The sequence below is a fragment of the Vulpes vulpes genome, chromosome 1 (assembly GCF_048418805.1).
Source record: "Vulpes vulpes isolate BD-2025 chromosome 1, VulVul3, whole genome shotgun sequence".
NCBI classification, from domain to species: Eukaryota; Metazoa; Chordata; class Mammalia; order Carnivora; family Canidae; genus Vulpes; species Vulpes vulpes.
This window is the reverse complement of record NC_132780.1, coordinates 94,524,675-94,544,262: the sequence shown is the minus strand read 5'-3', so window position 1 is coordinate 94,544,262 and position 19,588 is coordinate 94,524,675. Positions and strand designations below refer to the sequence as shown.

At 46.5% G+C, this 19,588-nt stretch overlaps 1 protein-coding gene and 1 long non-coding RNA gene across 6 annotated transcripts in view; one reads left to right on the top strand and one right to left on the bottom strand.

Annotated features, from left to right (window-relative positions):
- Positions 1-256: 256 nt before the first annotated feature.
- Positions 257-19,588, bottom strand: part of SGK1 (serum/glucocorticoid regulated kinase 1) — a 115,456-nt gene continuing 96,124 nt past the window's right edge. For 2 of the 5 annotated variants that reach the window (XM_025997861.2, XM_072720510.1), the window contains 11 exons: positions 5,593-5,668; positions 5,064-5,139; positions 4,544-4,648; positions 4,356-4,439; positions 4,107-4,238; positions 3,725-3,837; positions 3,250-3,373; positions 2,691-2,786; positions 2,103-2,258; positions 1,907-1,996; positions 257-1,464 (listed from right to left, as the gene is read on the bottom strand). In XM_025997861.2, the coding sequence (XP_025853646.1) occupies positions 1,297-1,464; positions 1,907-1,996; positions 2,103-2,258; positions 2,691-2,786; positions 3,250-3,373; positions 3,725-3,837; positions 4,107-4,238; positions 4,356-4,439; positions 4,544-4,648; positions 5,064-5,139; positions 5,593-5,668 (1,220 nt within the window). In that variant the 3' untranslated portion in view covers positions 257-1,296. Of the gene's footprint in view, positions 1,465-1,906; positions 1,997-2,102; positions 2,259-2,690; positions 2,787-3,249; positions 3,374-3,724; positions 3,838-4,106; positions 4,239-4,355; positions 4,440-4,543; positions 4,649-5,063; positions 5,140-5,592; positions 5,669-5,769; positions 6,123-6,730; positions 7,025-8,339; positions 8,925-19,588 lie in introns of those variants that run through there. The other 3 variants (XM_025997864.2, XM_072720518.1, XM_025997863.2) reach the window with 3 other exon arrangements.
- On the top strand, positions 7,435-10,637 carry LOC140593923 (uncharacterized). The gene is made up of 3 exons (XR_011994353.1): positions 7,435-7,571; positions 8,918-9,067; positions 9,239-10,637. It is a non-coding gene; the product is annotated as an uncharacterized lncRNA (long non-coding RNA).

Genomic DNA, 19,588 nt, shown 5'->3' with positions numbered 1-19,588 from the left:
TTTATTTGTACATTGAAAAGGGATTCTTTGGATGGATTTGTGAATGACTCACATAAAATACTAAGACCTCGAATATAAAGTGGCTTTAAGACCACTCTATACCCACCCACCCCAAATTCTGAAGCTGCTACTATTGGAGGCAAATCACTGACCTGCAAATTACAGCAGGATTTCCCAGGTTTTAAATTTTTAAATGGACCCATCATTACCTTTCCCCACCCCAACCGAGATATACAAAATTACACACATGACACAATTTATGTAAATATTTTTCAAGGTTTTATTGCAAACCAAAGTTGGTTTATCACACACAAGAAAAGTTGTGTGGTGGGGTGGAAGGGGCGGGAAGAATTGTACATATTATAACCATGTTAATTACAGTACATTAAAATGTTGGTTTACATTACAAATAAGCCTGTAAGTTTAAATATACTAGTGTTATAACCCAATGTACAGACTTTCTTTATACAATACATACACTTATCAGGAATGCAAAAAAAAAAAAAAAAAACATAAATAATGCCCATTTTACAGGTGACATTTTAAACAATGAAATACCAGGCTTTGACCGACAACTGGGGCATTGGTCCATAAAAACCCTTTCTAAAAATAGAAATATTTGTAGCAGCAATGCTTTCTTTAAGCATCTGGATACAAGTCATTGCAAGACCATTTTCAATAAATTTTAGTTATTAACTGTATCTTACAAAAAAAACGGTCTACACATAAATTTATCTTCCAAATATGGAAGAAACAAACAATGTCCCACATTGTAGTGTCCTGCAAGTGTCACATTGATGCTTATAACTAAATCCATCTGTGATCAAGCATACCACACTCATACTACTGTTCACACAGTAAATCCACAAGGAAAAATAAAGAACTGAAACGCTCTGCAATAGGAAAAGCTTTGGAGCTAACACGATCTCATCAGAAAAGGCACATTTCATAAGATTCGTTATCACGGCCCAGACAGACCTTCAGAAAATCCTTCAGAACTGCGTCATCCTACTACGACTACTGCATCTGTCTATGGCGGCACTCAAATGCTCATTTCAGAGATAGCACCATGTTGGAAGGAAGAATAGAAATGAAAACCTCATGAGCTCACTGAGAGGAGGATGTGCTCTTCGAAAAGCTTCCAGCAAACAGTGTGCAATAAGATTGCCAAGATGTGCAAGCTTCCAGAGATGTGCAAATTCTCTTTATGTCCTGTCAGCTGGCAGCTCCGCCAAAAGGCTAACTAAAACACTTAAAAACACACATAAAATCCTTCAAGACCAACCCTCGGACTATTCAGAGGAAAGAGTCCATAGGAGGTGCATAGGAAAAGCCTAGGAAGGCCTCGGCCGCTTCCTTGACGCTGGCTGTGAGGAGGATGCTGTCGGGGGACCTGCCAATGGAGTTGGGGACTGGCTCTTCAGTAAACTCAGGGTCAAAGTGCCGCAGGTCACTAGGTCCACTCTATTGGGGAAGGAAACAAAACAAAACCAGACCACTTAGTGTTAAGAATTCAGGCGGCAGACAGGACGGGGAAATCCTCTCTTGGGCTTTCAAAGCTGGAGCTCAGGTTTCGAGGGGATGCCAGGGAAACCCCCATTGGACCATCCACTTCAAGCATGGAACCCACAGGCCACAGCAAGTTTAAATAACGAGGATAGTGTTCACTTTCTCTCTTTCAGTACTTTTAATTGAGAAACGTGTAGAAAAGTCATGTTAGTCTCGTTGGGACAAAAATTTGACTTTTCATCTAGATAAAATAATGGTTTGTGAATAAAAGTTGTGCCAATTCAGTCCCTGAGGGTCCCCAACCTGCCCCCCCCCCCCCCCGACACCGCCAGCCCCAGCTCTGACCTAGGGGAGTGCCCTTCGCACCTTCCTATACTCAGAAGAAAGAGATACTCACCACATTTGGGTTGAAAGGGGGAGTAATCTTCTTATTAATGAGATCATCCCAGTTAATTAGGGAGAAGAAGACATGATTCTTAATCTCCATCTGTTGAGGAGAAACAGGAGATTGCTTCAGACACAAGAGATTCAGGGAGGGCAGTGGGGTCTAGCACATTTCCCGGAAGCCCAGGACAGGAGGGGAAGTCACTCACAAAGTCATCCTTGGCGCCCAGCCTCTTTGTCCGGTCTTTCTGCAGGAGGCCCTCCAGGAGGTGTCTGGCGGAATTGGTGATATTTGGCTTCAGCTGGAGCGGCTTGTTCAGAATGTTATCATACATCTCAGCTGTATTGCGGCTGTAAAAAGGAGGCTGAAAGGAGGAGGGACATTGCTGGTTAGCTTTAAGTTCCTACAGCACGCATTACCAACAAAGTCTTGCACCACGTTAAGCTAGCTGTGACAAAGTCTTTTCCTTAACAGGCTTTCTTTGCCCCAGATTTTTTAAGTGTCTATCTCACAACTCCTATCAGGAATGGATCCTAATAAGCCACATTTTTTCCTCACACAGGTGCAGGGGGTCCTATCTAGTAAAATGTGAATTTACAAGAAAGAAAAATTCACTAACAGCTTTCTCTAGAACACTTACAAAATAACCACTGGCCCTCTCTTACCAGCATTTGATCAGCTTATTTATAGAGCGCAAGACACAATGACCAGTAAGTCCGGATTTTAAGACAATGACATTCTAGGGAGCATTATTAAACTGGGCGTAAGATTCCATGACTCTCCATGTGCTACTCACCAGGCCATAGAGCATCTCATATAAGACGGCCCCCAGGCACCACCAGTCCACGGTCCTGTCATAAGGCTGCTTATGAAGCACCTCAGGTGCGAGATACTGAAACACAAAGCAGGAAAACAGAGCGTTTAGAAGACTGTGAAACCAGGCAATCCCAGGAGTGCACCACACCAGGAGTGCATTTTGAAAGCGTTGAGACCCCGGGGTCACCTGCAGGATGGGTTTCTTTACATTACTTGCTGATAAAAATTGCTGGACTTGGGGAGGCTGACTGGCCAGGTATCGTTCTGATATTTAGGAAGCTGCTGGGCACCCAGCACATAGCTTACTTGAGAATTTACAACCTTTTATGACATGGCTTTTGCAAACAGCTGGTCCTAATTAAAGCCACATGAGGCCTCAGGATTTCTCATGCTGCATCAAACAGCAAATATGTTTTCCTTGCTCTGAATTGGACTGAAAAATCTCCGAGAACAATTTACCCTTTTGGTAATTTCAGTAGAATTGTGCTTGGCTCTCCCGGGAAGGGGCAGACCAGGCAGCAAATGCAGAATGCTCCTACCTCGGGCGTGCCGCAGAAGGTGGACGTTGTGCCATTGTGTTCGATGTTCTCCTTGCAGAGGCCAAAGTCAGTAAGGACAATGTGTCCCTGTGAATCCAGCAAAATATTCTCTGGTTTTAAGTCTCTGCAGAAAAAAAAAAAAAAAAAAAAAAAAAAGTTGTGTAGGTGAATTTCACTTCATAAGAAAGCCTCTGTGAAAATAATAGCTTGGGGTATTAGAAGCATTTTCAATTCACTGCAGCTGTACAGTGAATAAAAAGGGAGTCCTTGTTCTGCTAATCTATTCTGGCTTTGGCACAATCCTAGCTGGCTAGTTCCCTGGAGGCATGGGGTCAAGACAGTTCACATGCTGGGGGGTCCAGCTATAGGTGACCAAGCTGTACCAAATACAAATGATTTTAAGGCTCTGTCAGAGGCGGGGCTCTGTCTCCTTCACACCTGGGAAGGTAACCTTGAGTGCTCTCCGGCGGCTCACCTATAAACGATGTTCAGAGAGTGCAGGTAACCCAAGGCACTGGCTATTTCAGCAGCATAGAAACGAGCCCGTGGTTCCAGGAAGCAACGCTCCCTCTGGAGATGGTAGAACAACTGCAGGAGACGGGACAAAGTTAGTCTGGGTTGCCAGGGCCTGATAACAATGCATTTAATTAGTCTTGACATATATAGCTAAAGAGGACAATTGCAGGAAGTGGCCTTAAATAGTCTATTAACTATTTGAAAACTTCAGGTTAAAGGAAAGGCTAATTCTGGTAACTCCCCCCTGCCCCCCAAACACCATTTAAAAACTTTCCTCTCAAACTAAACCAAAAATTCCATATGCAGACACCCAAAGGTCAGTTCATATTCCCACTGCTCACCTCTCCACCGTTGATGTAGTCGAGGACAAAGTACAATTTGTCAGCGGTCTGGAAAGAGAAGTGAAGGCCCACCAGGAAAGGGTGTTTCACATTCTTCAGTAGAACATTCCGTTCCGACATAATATGCTTTTCCTAGAAAAAGGACAATTAAGATTTAGTGGCAAATTTCAACTTGGTACCAAAATTCCAAGGTAAAACCACGCAATGAATGTCTATCCCCAGCTGCAATCCATCAAGCACACTTCGTACCTCCTTCTTTTTCAGGATCGCTTTCTTCTGTAAAACTTTGACTGCATAGAATGCCTCCTCTGCCTTGTGTCTTGCTAGAAGAACCTGTAATTCCAATAAAAAAAAAAATCATTTTGCTATCTACAGGGAGAATATAAAATGAACACATGAGAGACTATAAATAATGAGGCCTTTAAATCTGAAATTACCTTCCCAAAACTGCCTTTCCCAATCACTTTCAAGAAGTGAAAGTCAGATGGTTTAGCATGAGGATTGGATGATGGTCCCAAGTTGATTTGCTGAGAAGGACTTGGCTGGAAAAGAAGGTATTTTCTTTTAATATCCTTGCTTCAAAGGAAGACAACAATAAAGGACAGGCCATGTAAAAAGATGCTATATTTGCAAATGGCTGAGGCAAGTCAGCACACAGCACAGAATCCCAACCAAGACTATTTTTCATCCGAACACATTTCTATTTCATATGGGTGCATGGAAATCGTACACAACCGTGTTGTGTGTCTGGATAAAACTTTTAGGCAACAGGCCTTTTAAAATACCTCACTGACTCAATAGTTAAGTAAGTGCTTATGTCACTTGTTATGCCACATTAACTAGGCATTCCTGCCTTGACACTAATTTGTAGAAATGCTATTGTAATCCATCAACGTAGGAATACTGACTCATTTACGAGATTCCTCTACAGAAGCATCACAGAGGGAGAATACTTACCGGGGGGGAAGGGTTGGCATTCATAAGCTCAGGCTCCTGAGGTTGGGAGATTTTCAAAATGGACTGAACTTCAGGGCTGCAGAGGAAGAAATAACTTAGAATCTCCAGAACTCGTCACCAGGGGGCACACCAACACCGGTAGGAAGTTTCTGGCTCAACTACCCCTCCCCCCCCAGTACATACAGTTCGAGTGTTTAAAAACACCCAAAGAGATTACTGAGTTAAAGAAAATATTAGCCAAAGAAAAGAATAAATCCTGTTAAATACAGGGATGAGGGCTGTTCTTCATGAAAACAGGGGCGAATTAGGCAAACACGAAACTTTTATCTTACAGCTCTAGGACAGGTCCAATCAGCAAATTAGCTTTTATGTTTAAGAGGTTTCCAATTGGGACTTAAAAAAGGGCTCCCACCCTCCGGGAAGCCCCCGGCTTTCTCATCAGGGGCCCAGGAGAGAATGTGTCTTCACTTCTGGCAAACAAGCTCTGCAACTTCTGTTTATTTCTCCCAATCCTCCCCCCAAAACTTACTGTTTGCATGCATAGGAGTTATTGGCGATCTTCTGAATAAAGTCGTTCAGGCCCATCCTCCTCTGTTTCATGAAAGCTGTGAAATAAAGGAGAAATGAGCGTCTGGAGGGCCGCGTGACGTCGGGAACAAGGTCTGCACCCCGCAGAGCCTGGAGCTCGGTGCGCCCCGGCACTCACCGATGAGGACCGCCACCAGCCCCCTCATCCCGGAGTAGGTCAGGGCGCCCCGGGCAGCCTCGGCCTTCACCGTCATCCCCGCGGAGAGCGCGCAGCGAGGGCTCAGCGGCGGGACCGGCTCGGCCGACACTGACCGCGCGCAGCCGCCGCCCGCCTTATGAGCCCGCCCGGGACGCGGCCCCGCCCCGCCCCGCCCCTCGCCCCGCCCCGCCCCGCCCCTCCCGGCTGCACAGCGGAGGGCGGCGGCGGGCGGTTGGGCCCCGGCCCCGGCCCCGGGGCGAGCCCGAGGCGGGGGCGGGGGGCTCGGGACTGCCCGGGAGGCCCGGCGCGGGATCGGGATCTGCGTCTCTGCGCTCCCGGGCGGGCGGGGCGGGGAGGTACAGTCCGCGGTAATTTTCCACCTTCCTCAATTGTTCCGCCCGATTGAGGAAATCAGAGTCGCGGCACTGGGGCGCTTTCCGCCCGGCGGCTCTGCCCCTTCCCTCCCGGGCCCGGGCGGCCGGCACCCGGCACCCGACAGCCCGCACCCCGCACCCGGCACCCGGCACCCGACAGCCCGCACCCCGCACCCGGCACCCGGCACCCGACAGCCCGCACCCCGCAGCCCGCACCCGGCACCCCGCACCCCGCAGCCCCGCAGCCCGCACCCGGCACCCCGCAGCCCCGCAGCCCGCACCCGGCACCCCGCACCCCGCAGCCCCGCAGCCCCGCACCCCGCAGCCCGCACCCGGCACCCGGCACCCCGCACCCGGCACCCCGCAGCCCCGCAGCCCGCCCCCGGCACCCCGCAGCCCCGCACCCCGCAGCCCGCACCCGGCACCCCGCACCCGGCAGCCCCGCCCCCGGCACCCCGCAGCCCCCCAGCCCGCACCCCCGCCCCCGCCCCCCCGCGGTGCCCCCCTCTGCGGGCCTCCCCCCGCCCCCCCGCGGTCCCCGAGCCGGCGGCGGCCGCGGCGCTCACCCAGGCCGGCCAGTGGGACCGACTCGCTGCGCTCCTGCGCCTCCGCCCTCTTCTTGCGGCGGGGCCGGAGCAGGGACTCGAGCCGGGCTGGGGCCAGCGCGCCCTGCATCTCCCCGGGCCGCGGCCGGGCGACACTGGCGTTTCCTTGCAGGAGCCGCCGTGACTCAGGCCCGGCGAGATTTCCTGCCCCGAGACCCAACACCAACGAGCGGCCCCTGTGCCGGCCGAACCGCTTCCGAAAACGCCTTTTTTGTGCTTGCGGCCCCGGCCGGGAGGCCGCGGAACCCCAGGACTTGGAGCGGAGGGAGGAAGGAAAGAGGAGGGGGGAGGGGAGGGGGGAGGGGTGAGGGGAGGGGGGCAGGAGCGCGCGGGGAGGGGGCGGGAGGGGCTCGCGTCCGCGCCACGGGGCGGAGGACGGTCCGCACCCGCCGCCCCGCCCCGCCCCGCCCCGGGGCACCGGCCGCTCCGCGCGTCGTCTCCCCCTCGGGCACCTTTAATCTCCGCCACGCCGGGGACACGTGAGGAAGTCGCGGTCCGGGAGCGCTGGCTCCGCGCCCGGCGCAGCTCCCCGACCCCCCGGCGCCCTCACCTGAGAACCCCGCCAGGTCTCCGAGCCCCGCCGTGTCCTCGCCCGCCCCGCCCCGCCCCTCCTCCGGTCAACTCCGGGCGCTCCCCGGCCCCTGCTGAACTGGGACCCGAGGCCTCGGGAAGGAGCGGCCGAGCCTGCGCCCCAGCGCGCCGAGGACCGAGGGCAGCGCGGCCCGGACCCCGCCGGGGGTCAAGCCCGAGCGGAGCAGGCGCCGGGGCCGCAGAGGGAGCCGCCTGGCCGCGAGGCACCAAGGTTAGCGGGGCCAAGCGCCGGGCGCTTGCGGGCGCTGCCAGCGGAGCCTGCCCTGCCGTGACCCCTCTACGGGCAGCGGCCCTGCCGTTTCCGAGTTGCACACTGGGTCCGACACACTCCGAAACACCAGCTGTCAAGCCGAGAAGAGCATGCGACGCGGCTTTCCTTTCGTCCCGGGCAGGGACTTGTTTTGCAGGCACAAACCCCTCGTTTGCCCTAATAGGATCTGTAGCCTCAGCTGCTTCTTGGTTTGCTCAGTTGCAACAGCCCCAAACTCGGAGAGGGCAGCACACACACATCCTCTCCCCGGAGAGGGGCTGGAAAATTTTGCTCAGCTTCCACTCTCAAAAAAAAAAAAAAAAAAAAAAAAGCACTTTTCAAGGCCTGAAATTGACGTTCCAAACTCAAGCAAGGTCTAGAATACTCCAAATCACAGTAACTGGCCCATTACTGTTTCCTCTTCCATGGCACTGCCAATGCCCCCTGTACCCTATGTTCCATTCCATTCTAGCCCAGCCAGGCCCTGCTCTCCCACCATTCTGCCCCCTTATAAGACAGCAAATTTGGCAAAGGCCGCCCAGAAACACCAACCTGCACCGAGATTTCCGCTTGTTTGTTCTTAAAATATGAAACTGAGAAACCTTCATCAGACACCCTCCCCTGCATCCCCACCTCCTGTGCCTTCTCCAGGCCAAGGAGCCTCAGGTCCTCTAAAGCATCTTCGTTTTAGCCATCCTCTCCAAATTATAGTAATAAAAGTACACAAACCTTTCAAAGGGGATTTTATAGCTTCCTCTTTCATTCTTCAGGTTGCCTAAGACATGAAGGTTGGGGATTACTTTCTGGAGGCAGGAGGCAGAGCTCAGTTATGGCCGGAATAGCCTCTCTGCTAATGTGCCTGATAAGGCTGGAAGCTGAGATGTCAGGGAGCAGAGTCAGAGGCAACTGTCCTGCTCTGTTATGCACCCCACTTTATATAAAGGCAATTTACATACAGGAAGGGAGCAAGCTGCAAAGTTCAACACTGGGCCATTTATTCTCTCCATTGCAACATCACTCAGAAAATTACAGTCATCAGCGTCCTGAGTTTATTACACCCCCAGCAAGACACACACGAAATGTAACTTGACTGATTATCATCACAAACCAGTCCAGAAAAAATTCAAAACACATGCACAGTGTTCATTTTTTCAAAGAAGCTCTGCCACATGCATTCCAGGAGGAACGTGGAATTCAAGTTAGAGGGCTCTAAGTGGGATAGAGAAGAGGCACAACCGTATGATTTGTGGTTGGAACAGAAAAGGAACGTCTGATGTTCTTCTTCCTCCCCCTACCCTAATGTTCAGCAGTTGGAGACGGACGGTCTGTTAAACTTATCATTTAACGTGGAGAATCAAGTTGTTGAGACTGGCTTTTCTTCCAACCGGATACCTGAAGGGTGGAGCAGGCGCCCCCAGTTCTGTCCCAGCAACCTACTAAGACTTCCGAACAGGAAGGTGACACACAGCAGTGGCGGGTGGATGGGGTGGGTGGGTGGGTGGGGGGAGACGGGGCCGCGGGAGTGGGGGGGATGGTGTGTGACGCGCTCCAGTTCACTCTGCCCAGGCTTTGGGTTACCCTGTGGCCACTATTCAAACGCTTGATCTGTTCTTCCTTCCCGTCGCCAGCCTGCTTCTTTGGTCCAGAGTCTTCCTACCGGGAGGAATCCGGCCGGCCTCTTTCCTCTTACTCCCAAGTAGCAAAGTGGCCAGAGTTGCGTCACCAAATTCTGCTTGTAAATGCAGCCCAGAGGGCGATCGTGTTCTCTGGCAGAAGCACTCTGGAACGCACAATTGCCCCTACTTCTCCTGAGGTTTAATCAGTTCCAGGTAATTTCTCTACAGCACCTTGTGCAGTCACAGAAAATATAGACCGCTTGATAGGAGATAGGGTAATTACTTCCCCACTCCCCCAAGCCAGTAATCTCATTTATGCCTCAGAGTGGGGAAACTGCAATCAAAACACTCAAATGGCAGTGATTCACCAAGATGTAAAGTTTGCACTGAAACAAATCATTTTCCAATGTATGTGTATTTTAATGCTTCAGAAAATCATTTAGTTCTTCTACTCTAATTTTCCTTAATGGTGGACTGTAAATATGGAAACTTGAAAGCTTTATTAAGATATGACCTTTTTTCATTTAATACAAGGCCCAGTAAATAAATTCCTGGTATTTCTCAGCATATTAAAGGAGGTGCTTTGAAAAATATTTTTAAAAGAAGTATTTATTTATTTTAGAGAGAGAGGGAGAGAGAGAGAGAGAGCAGGGAGACGGGTGCAGAGAGAGAGAGGAAGAGAGTATCCTCAGGCCAACTCCCTGCTGAGCACGGAGCCCAAAGCTGGGCTCAATCCCATGACCCTGAGATCATGACCTGAGCAGAAACCAAGAGGCAGACGCATCACTAGTTGACTGAGCCACCCAGGCACCTCTAAAAATATTTTTATAAGGACTTAGCTCTTTGACTACTTAAGTGTGTCAGCTGCGTGTACCTTCTTTCCCTAGATACAATATCTTCCATTGATAACGGCAATTTACTTGTTCTGTATTGCCCAAAGTGCCAAAAATTATAGAACAATTATGTGCACAGTTCAGGTTCCCATGCTTATTGATTCATTCGTTGATGCTTATAGAATCCTTTTTCTGAAGCATCACCAAAAAAAGTACATAGAAACACCAAAAAACACCAAAAAACATAATTATTACTCTAGAGAGCATGGATCAGTTTTCGTTAAAGGTTGTCATTGAGTGCATGCCCCCCCGTTTTTTTTTACAGTATTCATCAACAAAAAATGATGACAGCAGATGAGTTTATTCATGAGAGCTGTTATAGATAAGTAAACGGCAATGGTGGTTAAATAACTGTCTGTAGATCACAGATTCTATAGTGATTATTACGTTCCGGACTCCTTAACTATCAAAAGTAACATGCGTAAAGAGGGAAAGAATGTGCTTGAATAGATAACTAAGAGAAGAACACATTACTTCGAATAACGGTGTTCAATGCTATTAAAATGCACAAAACTACACACTTTATTTATGCAGGGCTTATTTCTTTTCCAAGACAGTGGTTTTGAATAAGAACGAACCCTGGAATAGAGTTTTGTTAAATAATATACACATGGCTGTCTAGTGTGGAGGCCTTAGGTTGTTTTCTCCAACACACTTTTCAGCTATTGAGGATTAAGCAATTATTGTTATTTTTCTTCTGAGTTGCAGGTGATAGGCAAAACTTGCTTTTGAAACCAAATTTATCTCCTTCCTATAACCCTTCTCTGTCCCTGAAATTCATTGCCATACCTCTCCCCACATCCCTGCCCCCTAGCACTGGTTTGCTCTGTGGTCCTGCAAACTCTGAAATGTTGCCTTCCACCCTCCACCCCACTAATGCCAGCTGCCTCAAAGCCCTGCTCTCAGCTAATCTCCACAGGAGGTATTGACCTGATTCTCCTTCCCTTACTCCCTCCTTCCTTCCATGCCTCTCTTTCTCCCTCTCTTCCACCCTCCCTTGCCTTTGTTCATGGAAGCATTTTTTTTAAAAGATTTATTTATTCAGAGAGAGAGAGAGACAGAGACAGAGACACAGGCAGAGGGAGAAGCAAGCTCCACGTAGGAAGCCCAACGCAGGACCGGATCCCGGGTCTCCAGGACCACACCACGGGCTGCAGGCGGCGCTAAACCAATTTAACTAGCACTTATTAGGTATAAATATTAAGCTCAAGGGATACAAATATGAATAATCTCTTTATTTGAAGTTCACAGAAGCGGTCATTCTGAATGGGGGGCACATGCATAAATCATGATACGATAGGATGAATGTTCAAACAGAGGTCCCAGCAATCTGCCGTAGTAAACAGAGGAATATTCTACTGGGGAGAAGCAGCAGACATGTAGTTGTTGGGGAAAGTCTCCCACAAAGAAATGATATTTGGGCTGATCCTGGAAAGGTCAGCTAGGGACAAGAGAGGAAAGTCATTCTAGGCAGAAGAAAGCACGAGTACCAAACTCTGAGGTGCTATGTAGCACCTCTGGAGTGATTTGGAAATATGTCCCTTACTCAGACTTCACACACAAGCAAGACATACAGGACTGTGGCTGCTTCTGCTGCAGTGGCAAAACAGCACACTCAGGTGAAATTAAAAAAAAAAAAAAAGACCCTAGTGGCATAAATCTGCCTCTCCCTCTCACTGCCTCCCCTTCTCCAACCCCAATACCTATGGAATTAATAATGTCTTAAAAATGTATGTATTTAAAGAACTGCCAAGTATTTGACTGCACAGGACAGTCAGCTCTAGGCATGGCTGGAGTTCCTTCATCCATCAACAGATTGTTCTAGAATTATGCTTCAGACATTCTAGCTGCAGGAGGTACAGTGATGCACATGAGCTCACAGAGGGAGGGGTCGGGTGGGAAGTCACCTACAAAGTACACTGAGCCCTACTGAGAAGGGATTAAAAGACACAAGGAAAATTATTCCACCAAGGCTCTTATTTTTTAGTTTATTATTTTTTCCTCAAGGCTTTTAAAGTGACACGTTCCAATGTGTTTTGGAAAGCTCATTCAAACCAAAATGTGATTGATAACTATTACCCTTTCAAAGGATATTTGTTTTTTTAAAAATAGCCCTAAGTCATTAAAAATGAACAAATTTACACACAAAGAAATATAAGGGAACGTTGGAATTTGGAATGGGAAATTCACGTAGTTGGAAGAGTATGAACATTTAGGCAAGCATAGCTGTAATCCCGCATAGGGAGTGGCAGTCTCACAGCGGCAGTGAATGACCTCAGTGTTCCATACCTGTCTCTTCTGAAAGTCGGCGCACAGGAACGCTGGTGGGGGATAGGGACATGGTTTGGTAGTAAGTTTTTTAATTTCAATCAGGCAAAGCGGCCCGTGGTAGCTCTTGACATGGGAGGAATGGTAATCTAGCTAGCAACAAACCTACAGGTCTATAACAGGCTGAAAACTCATCTTATCCTATTTATTTATTTATTTATTTATTTATTTATTTATTTATTTATTTATTTATTTATTTATAAGATTTTTGTTTATTTGAGAGAGAGAGATAGTGAGAGAGAGAGAGAGCACAAGCATGGGGCAGGGAAAGGGAGAAGCAGAATCCCTGCTGAGCAGGGAGACGGATGCATGCGGGGCTCAATCCCAGGACAAGAGCCAAAGGGCCGACAGCAGACACTTGACCGACCGAGCCACCCAGGCACCCCACCTTATCCCCATCTTTGGGATGTTGTCAATGTCTGATGTAGCATGATCCAATGAGCAATAAATAAAAATAAAAACTAATTATCAACCAGAATACAGCATGCAGGGCGAGGAAGAGCACATATTTGACAGCTTAATATTTGGCTCTCAGGATTGACCTGAAAAATGACTTCCAGGGAATTTTCTAGATGAGTATGAAAAATAACACAAGAGTAAATTGGAAAAACTTTTAAAGTAAAAATTCAATATTATCTGCAATTTTCCAAACACAAGACAACTATGGCCTTACTGAAAGCCTTATGTTAAACATTTGTATTTCAAAAGGCCTCTGTCAACTCAAATATTGATTTGTAATGGTAAAATGGCAGGTATCGAGGCAAGGAAGTCCAGAGAGCTGTGGCCTGCACAGCCTCTCCCTTCACCCTTCCAGGACGATCGCACACCTGTGCTTACTTTCCCTGCAAGTCCGCAGCGCAGCCTAACATTCGGGCAGCACGGGGGTTGAACTTTCCTTACAAGACGCATCCTTCCCGGGACACACATATTAAAGTCGTAACCTACATGAAGATAGCAGAAAGGGTTCTCTTTCGCCCCTGCTCTATTTGCAGAGTGCCAAGAGTCAATGAGGAGCCTGGATTTCTGGCACACAGCTTTTGCCAAACTGCAGTGAGACCTGAAAGCTTTAATTTGCTCACTATAAATCTCTCCCCAAATCCTTCCCATTTCTGGCCCTGTAATTTATCTAGCAAGAAGCAACAGAAACTCCTCCCTCCAGAATTGTTTCCTATAAACCCTGCCTATAAATTGCAGCAACAAAATAAGATAAATGTAACAGTAACCAACAGGGGAAAACCAGGGGTAGGATGGCTGGCGGAAGGTTGATGGGGCATCATTTTAACATAAAGCAGTTTAGTGAACTTTCTTTTCATTTCAACCCTGAATGTAAGCTCCATAAACATTTTTGCCATTTTGCTCAGCAAGCTCTGGAGTGTCGGCAAGTTACTGAAGAGGGGGCTCCTCGTGGTCCACATCAGTCAGCTACACCTGAGGCTCATTATCTGTGAGCTTCTAGACAAGGTATTCTCTAAACCTTAATAATCTGTATAATGGGGATACTAACTTAATATAAATTGCAAAAGTAACTGAAATAGAGAATTTAATAAGTGCCTCACTTAACTTGGGACCCCACATAGAAAATATGACATGTCTAGGTGCTTTACCCCTACCCTACACATATCACAACTACAAACAGAACATATCAAGCAACACAAATCACACAAATGGCTCCTACAACTCAGGAAGGTAATGGGTATGTACTGTAAGTAGATGAACTGCACGGGCCACCTAATCTGCTAGGCCAAGGACAGGGGTGTGTGATGGGAATTCCATCAGAGGCCTGAAAAGATAATCCATTTTGTTCTTCAACTTATCCACTCCTTTGGTCTCCCCGTGGACAATGCTCCAGAAAGGGTTGTATCAAAGAACTAAATACCATGATAACAGAATAAATATTTATATATCAAGTAAGGCTAAAGTTTAAGTTGAAAAGAGCAGAGAATCAGCTAAAAGTTAACCCAAAGGAGGTTTTAATTGTTTGGGGTGGGATGGTAACAACAGAATGTACATTTGGGCCTATTGAGAGGGTGAGGTCATTTAAAGCAGGTCAGAGAAGGCTAGCTAGCACAGAAGATGCTTTTCTGTGGTTACTCAGCTTATCCTCAGGGAAAGAAGAACAAGCTCCAACTGATTGCATGGGGCCTGTTATTTGTACTCATTCAGACACTATGGAGCAGCACTTTTGTGCCAGGCAGTATGTGTCCTGGATGTGACAGTTATCCAAGATGCACAGCATTGCCACATTAGAGGAGGTCATGGTCCATATTTATTTGGCTAAATTGCCTAGTGCTTTCCCCAAAGCAAAGGCAAGCTGACAGATATTTCTACTTTCTCTAAGGCCTAGCTACACTTAAATGCCATTAAAATATAGCTTTGGGCAGGTTTAACCATTTGGAATACTTACTTTTTCAAATGAGGAATATGCTGGAAGTTCTCCTGTTGCTGTAATATTGTGCTGTGATATCTGGGAAAAGATAAATCTAAAAGGAACTTCCTGGATGCCCAGAACTACCTCATGTGGCTAATCCTTTGGAATCCTCCCCTTCTCCACACCTTCCTCCCTACCCCACCCCACACTGCCCCATCATAGTCTTTAGTCAGGCATTTTGTGGCTCATTTATTTACATCTTAAGTGCCTCTCTGGATTGTTGAGTTCCTTGAAGATTAGACCACAGGATCACAAAATGCCTGCCTACCATTCTTTAATCAGGCCCTAGTGTCGTTCCCTCTTTCCACTCTTCCCTTTGATTTCCAGGCTGGTGCCATCTTGGCTCTGTTCCTTTTGCGAGGCCAACCTTGAGTCTGCCTTCAGGACTTTGTCTATGCCATGCCCTCCAACTGGGATGATTTCCTCCTGGTGCTCACATGGCTGGATCCTTCTTGCTATTCAGATCTCAGGGTAAACGTCACTTACACAGTGAACCTAAACTAACCAGATGGCTATCCTTTGTCACTCACTCTATTTCAATTATCTGCATATTAGTTTTATTATCTGACATTTTTCTTGGGTTCATTGTTTGTCTCTTTGCACTAGAAAATAGTCTCTGTAAGATACGGATCTTTGTTTTATCCTCCGTAGTATTCCTGGTACTCAGAAGAGTGTGTGGCCCATAGGAAGTGCTTAATAAATGAAATAATTTAATAATATGCACCTTATATATTGCTAGGCACATAGTAGATTTTCAACCAAATTTTGTTTTCCTCCAAACAGCTAATAGTCAAGGGTACATTTTCTTAGCAATCTCTTTCCAACTGACTATGAAGACCAAAATCAAACCGAAGTTTAGATATTCTGTTACATATCACATATTATGCAGTTGCTTCAGAAAACTGAGGAACTAAATTTTATGAATGATGTACAGTGAAGATTTTGAAATCAAGGCTGTTCTTTTGGTCCAATGAGGTCATTAAGCAATCATATTGAATAACCATTTTCCAAGAAAACTGAAGTACTCTTTTTTTATAGACAATATCCAATGGATACTTTGTCAAGTTCAGAGAATCAAACCATTGGGAGGGTAGCCATCTAGGCTTTCGTCTGCCCAGATTGGTAAAAATGCCAATTTAGCCTCTTATCCCAAGGACCACAGATAATCTTCCAACAAGTCAGAAAACTGTATCCTCTTTTTTTTTTCTCCTTTTAAACTTGCTCCCTAAGTTCTCCATTGCTCTCACTCCCCAATTCTTTGCTATCTATTAAGATAGAATTTTAAGGTGAGAATCCATTAAATTCCATACTTCTGCTTTCAGCTGAAGGCCCTCTGGTTTGTTCCCTTCATGAACCTCCTCAATTTTACAGTGGAGTAGATCACATTCACAAGATGATGGTAGTTGACTAAGGAGAATTGCCCTTTTTTAAGTTTAAGAAAATAGCAAACTAACTTTCCCAGAGTGATGGACTTTAGACAGAGAGTCAGCCTGGTGCTCCAGTGGTCTCTTCTCAGCAGAATTTGATTGCTCTGCAGGATCTGTAAAAGCAGATGTGCCCTCCCTAGGTAATAGTAGCAAGATGTCACACTGTATTTCTACATGCATAGGAATAAAGGGAGGGAAATCCCTCTTCATTAATGGCTCCATATGAATTTGGTCTATAGGAAAGCATGCTGTCATAACCTTTTTGACTTCTGTCATTTAACCAACTTTGCCTCAAGAACTTCAGAACCTGCTTTTTCGCAACGGGTTTGCCGCCAGAACACAGGTGTCGTGAAAACCACCACTAAACCTAAACCAAAATGGGAAAGGAGAAGACTCACATCAACATCGTCGTCATTGGACACGTAGATTCGGGCAAGTCTACCACTACTGGCCATCTGATCTACAAATGTGGTGGGATCGACAAAAGAACTATCGAGAAATTTGAGAAGGAGGCTGCTGAGATGGGAAAAGGCTCCTTCAAGTATGCCTGGGTCTTGGATAAACTGAAAGCTGAACGTGAACGTGGTATCACCATTGATATCTCCCTGTGGAAATTCGAGACCAGCAAGTATTATGTGACCATCATTGATGCCCCAGGACACAGAGACTTTATTAAAAACATGATTACAGGCACATCTCAGGCTGACTGTGCTGTCCTGATTGTTGCTGCTGGTGTTGGTGAATTTGAAGCCGATATCTCCAAGAATGGGCAGACCCGCGAGCATGCCCTTCTGGCTTACACACTGGGTGTAAAACAACTAATTGTTGGTGTTAACAAAACGGATTCCACTGAACCACCCTACAGCCAGAAGAGATATGAGGAAATCGTTAAGGAAGTCAGCACCTACATTAAGAAAATTGGCTACAACCCCGACACAGTAGCATGTGTGCCAATTTCTGGTTGGAATGGTGACAACATGCTGGAGCCAAGTGCTAACATGCCTTGGTTCAAGGGCTGGAAAGTCACCCGTAAAGATGGGAATGCCAGCGGAACCACACTGCTTGAGGCTCTGGATTGCATTCTGCCACCAACTCGTCCAACTGATAAGCCCTTGCGTCTGCCTCTCCAAGACGTCTACCAAATTGGTGGTATTGGTACTGTCCCAGTGGGTCGAGTGGAGACTGGTGTTCTTAAGCCTGGCATGGTGGTCACTTTTGCTCCAGTCAATGTTACAACTGAAGTAAAGTCTGTTGAAATGCACCATGAAGCTTTGAGTGAGGCTCTTCCTGGGGACAATGTGGGCTTCAATGTCAAGAACGTATCTGTCAAAGATGTTCGTCGTGGCAACGTGGCTGGTGACAGCAAAAATGACCCACCAATGGAAGCAGCTGGCTTCACAGCTCAGGTGATTATCTTGAACCATCCAGGCCAAATCAGTGCTGGATACGCACCTGTGCTGGATTGTCACACAGCTCACATTGCTTGCAAGTTTGCTGAGCTGAAGGAAAAGATAGATCGTCGTTCTGGAAAGAAGCTGGAAGATGGTCCCAAGTTCTTGAAATCTGGGGATGCTGCCATTGTTGATATGGTTCCTGGCAAACCTATGTGTGTTGAGAGCTTCTCTGACTATCCTCCTCTGGGTCGTTTTGCTGTTCGTGACATGAGACAGACGGTTGCTGTGGGTGTCATCAAAGCAGTGGACAAGAAGGCAGCTGGAGCTGGCAAAGTCACCAAGTCTGCCCAGAAAGCTCAGAAGGCTAAATGAATATTATCCCCAATACCTGCCACCCCAGTCTTAATCAGTGGTGGAAGAACGGTCTCAGAACTGTTTGTGTCAATTGGCCATTTAAGTTTAATAGTAAAAGACTGGTTAATGATAACAATGCATCGTAAAACCTTCAGAAGGAAAGGAGAATGTTTTGTGGACCATTTGTTTTTTTTGTGTGTGTGTGCGTGTGTGGCAGTTTTAAGTTATTAGTTTTTAAAATCAGTAATGGAAACAACTTGACCAAAAATTTGTCACAGAATTTTGAGACCCATTAAAACAAAAGTTTAATGAGAAAAAAAAAAAAAAAAAAGAACTTCAGAACCTCTCATCCAGCCTGAGGACACACAGGATAACATGGCCATCTCACAGAGGATTTCCTCTCTTGCAATACTAAAGGCCTTCCATACTTTTCATATTGCCTGAAAACCTGAATGAAAATTTATTACAAAACACTCCTACTTTATTTTCTTTTAAATTATCCTTCTCTACACAATGGTAGGGCCTGGATAAAAGGATCCCTATTGTGCAGGGCCTAGTGTGTCGTTTTAAAGCCATTGCAGAACGACCATTAGGCAGAACCGGCAAGGCACATGCGCAAATACCAAGTTGATAAGTAACTGCATTTTCTTTTTTATCTTTTATTGGAGTTCAATTTGCCAACATATAGTATAACACCCAGTGCTCATCCCGTCAAGTGCCTCACCCTGAGGCACCTCAGTGCCTGTCACCCAGTCAACCCCATCGCTCCGTCCACCTCCTCTTCCACTACCTCTTGTTCGTTTCCCAGAGTTAAGAGTCCCTTATGTTCTGTCTCCCTCTCTGATATTTTCCACTCATTTTCTCTTCTTTCCCATTTAATCCTCTCCACTATTTTTTATATTCCCCGAATGAATGAAACCATATGATTGTCCTTCTCCAATTGACTTACTTCACTCAGCAAGTGTACTTTACTACCCTCCAGTTCTATCCACGAGTAACTATATTTTCATATCTCTGTGATGACATATACACACATGTATGTTAGCCAGGGTTCCCCAGAGAAGCAGAACTAATAGTGTATATACATATGTATATACATGTACAGACATACATATATGCATATTCACATGTATATGTTTGTGCACATGTACACACAGAGAGAGTTTTTATTTTTTAAAAATTGGCTCATATGACTTTGGAGTCCAAAGTCAAAAATCTATAGGGTGGGCTGGTAGGCTCCAGACCCAGAAAAAAACTAATGTTGTAGCTCAAGCCTGAAGTTCATCTGCTGATAGAATTCCTTCTTACTCAAAGGAGTTCAGTTTTTGTTCTTTTAAGGCCTTCAACTGTTTAGCTGTTGAGATAAAGCTTACCCACATCATGGAGAACATTCTGCTTTACTCAAAGTTCACTGATTTAAAATGCTGATCTCATACAAAAAATACTCTTGTAAAAACATCTAAGACAATGTTTCACCAAATATCTAAGCATTGTGGCCCAGCAAAGTTGATATGCAAAATTAACTAACACAAGCCCAC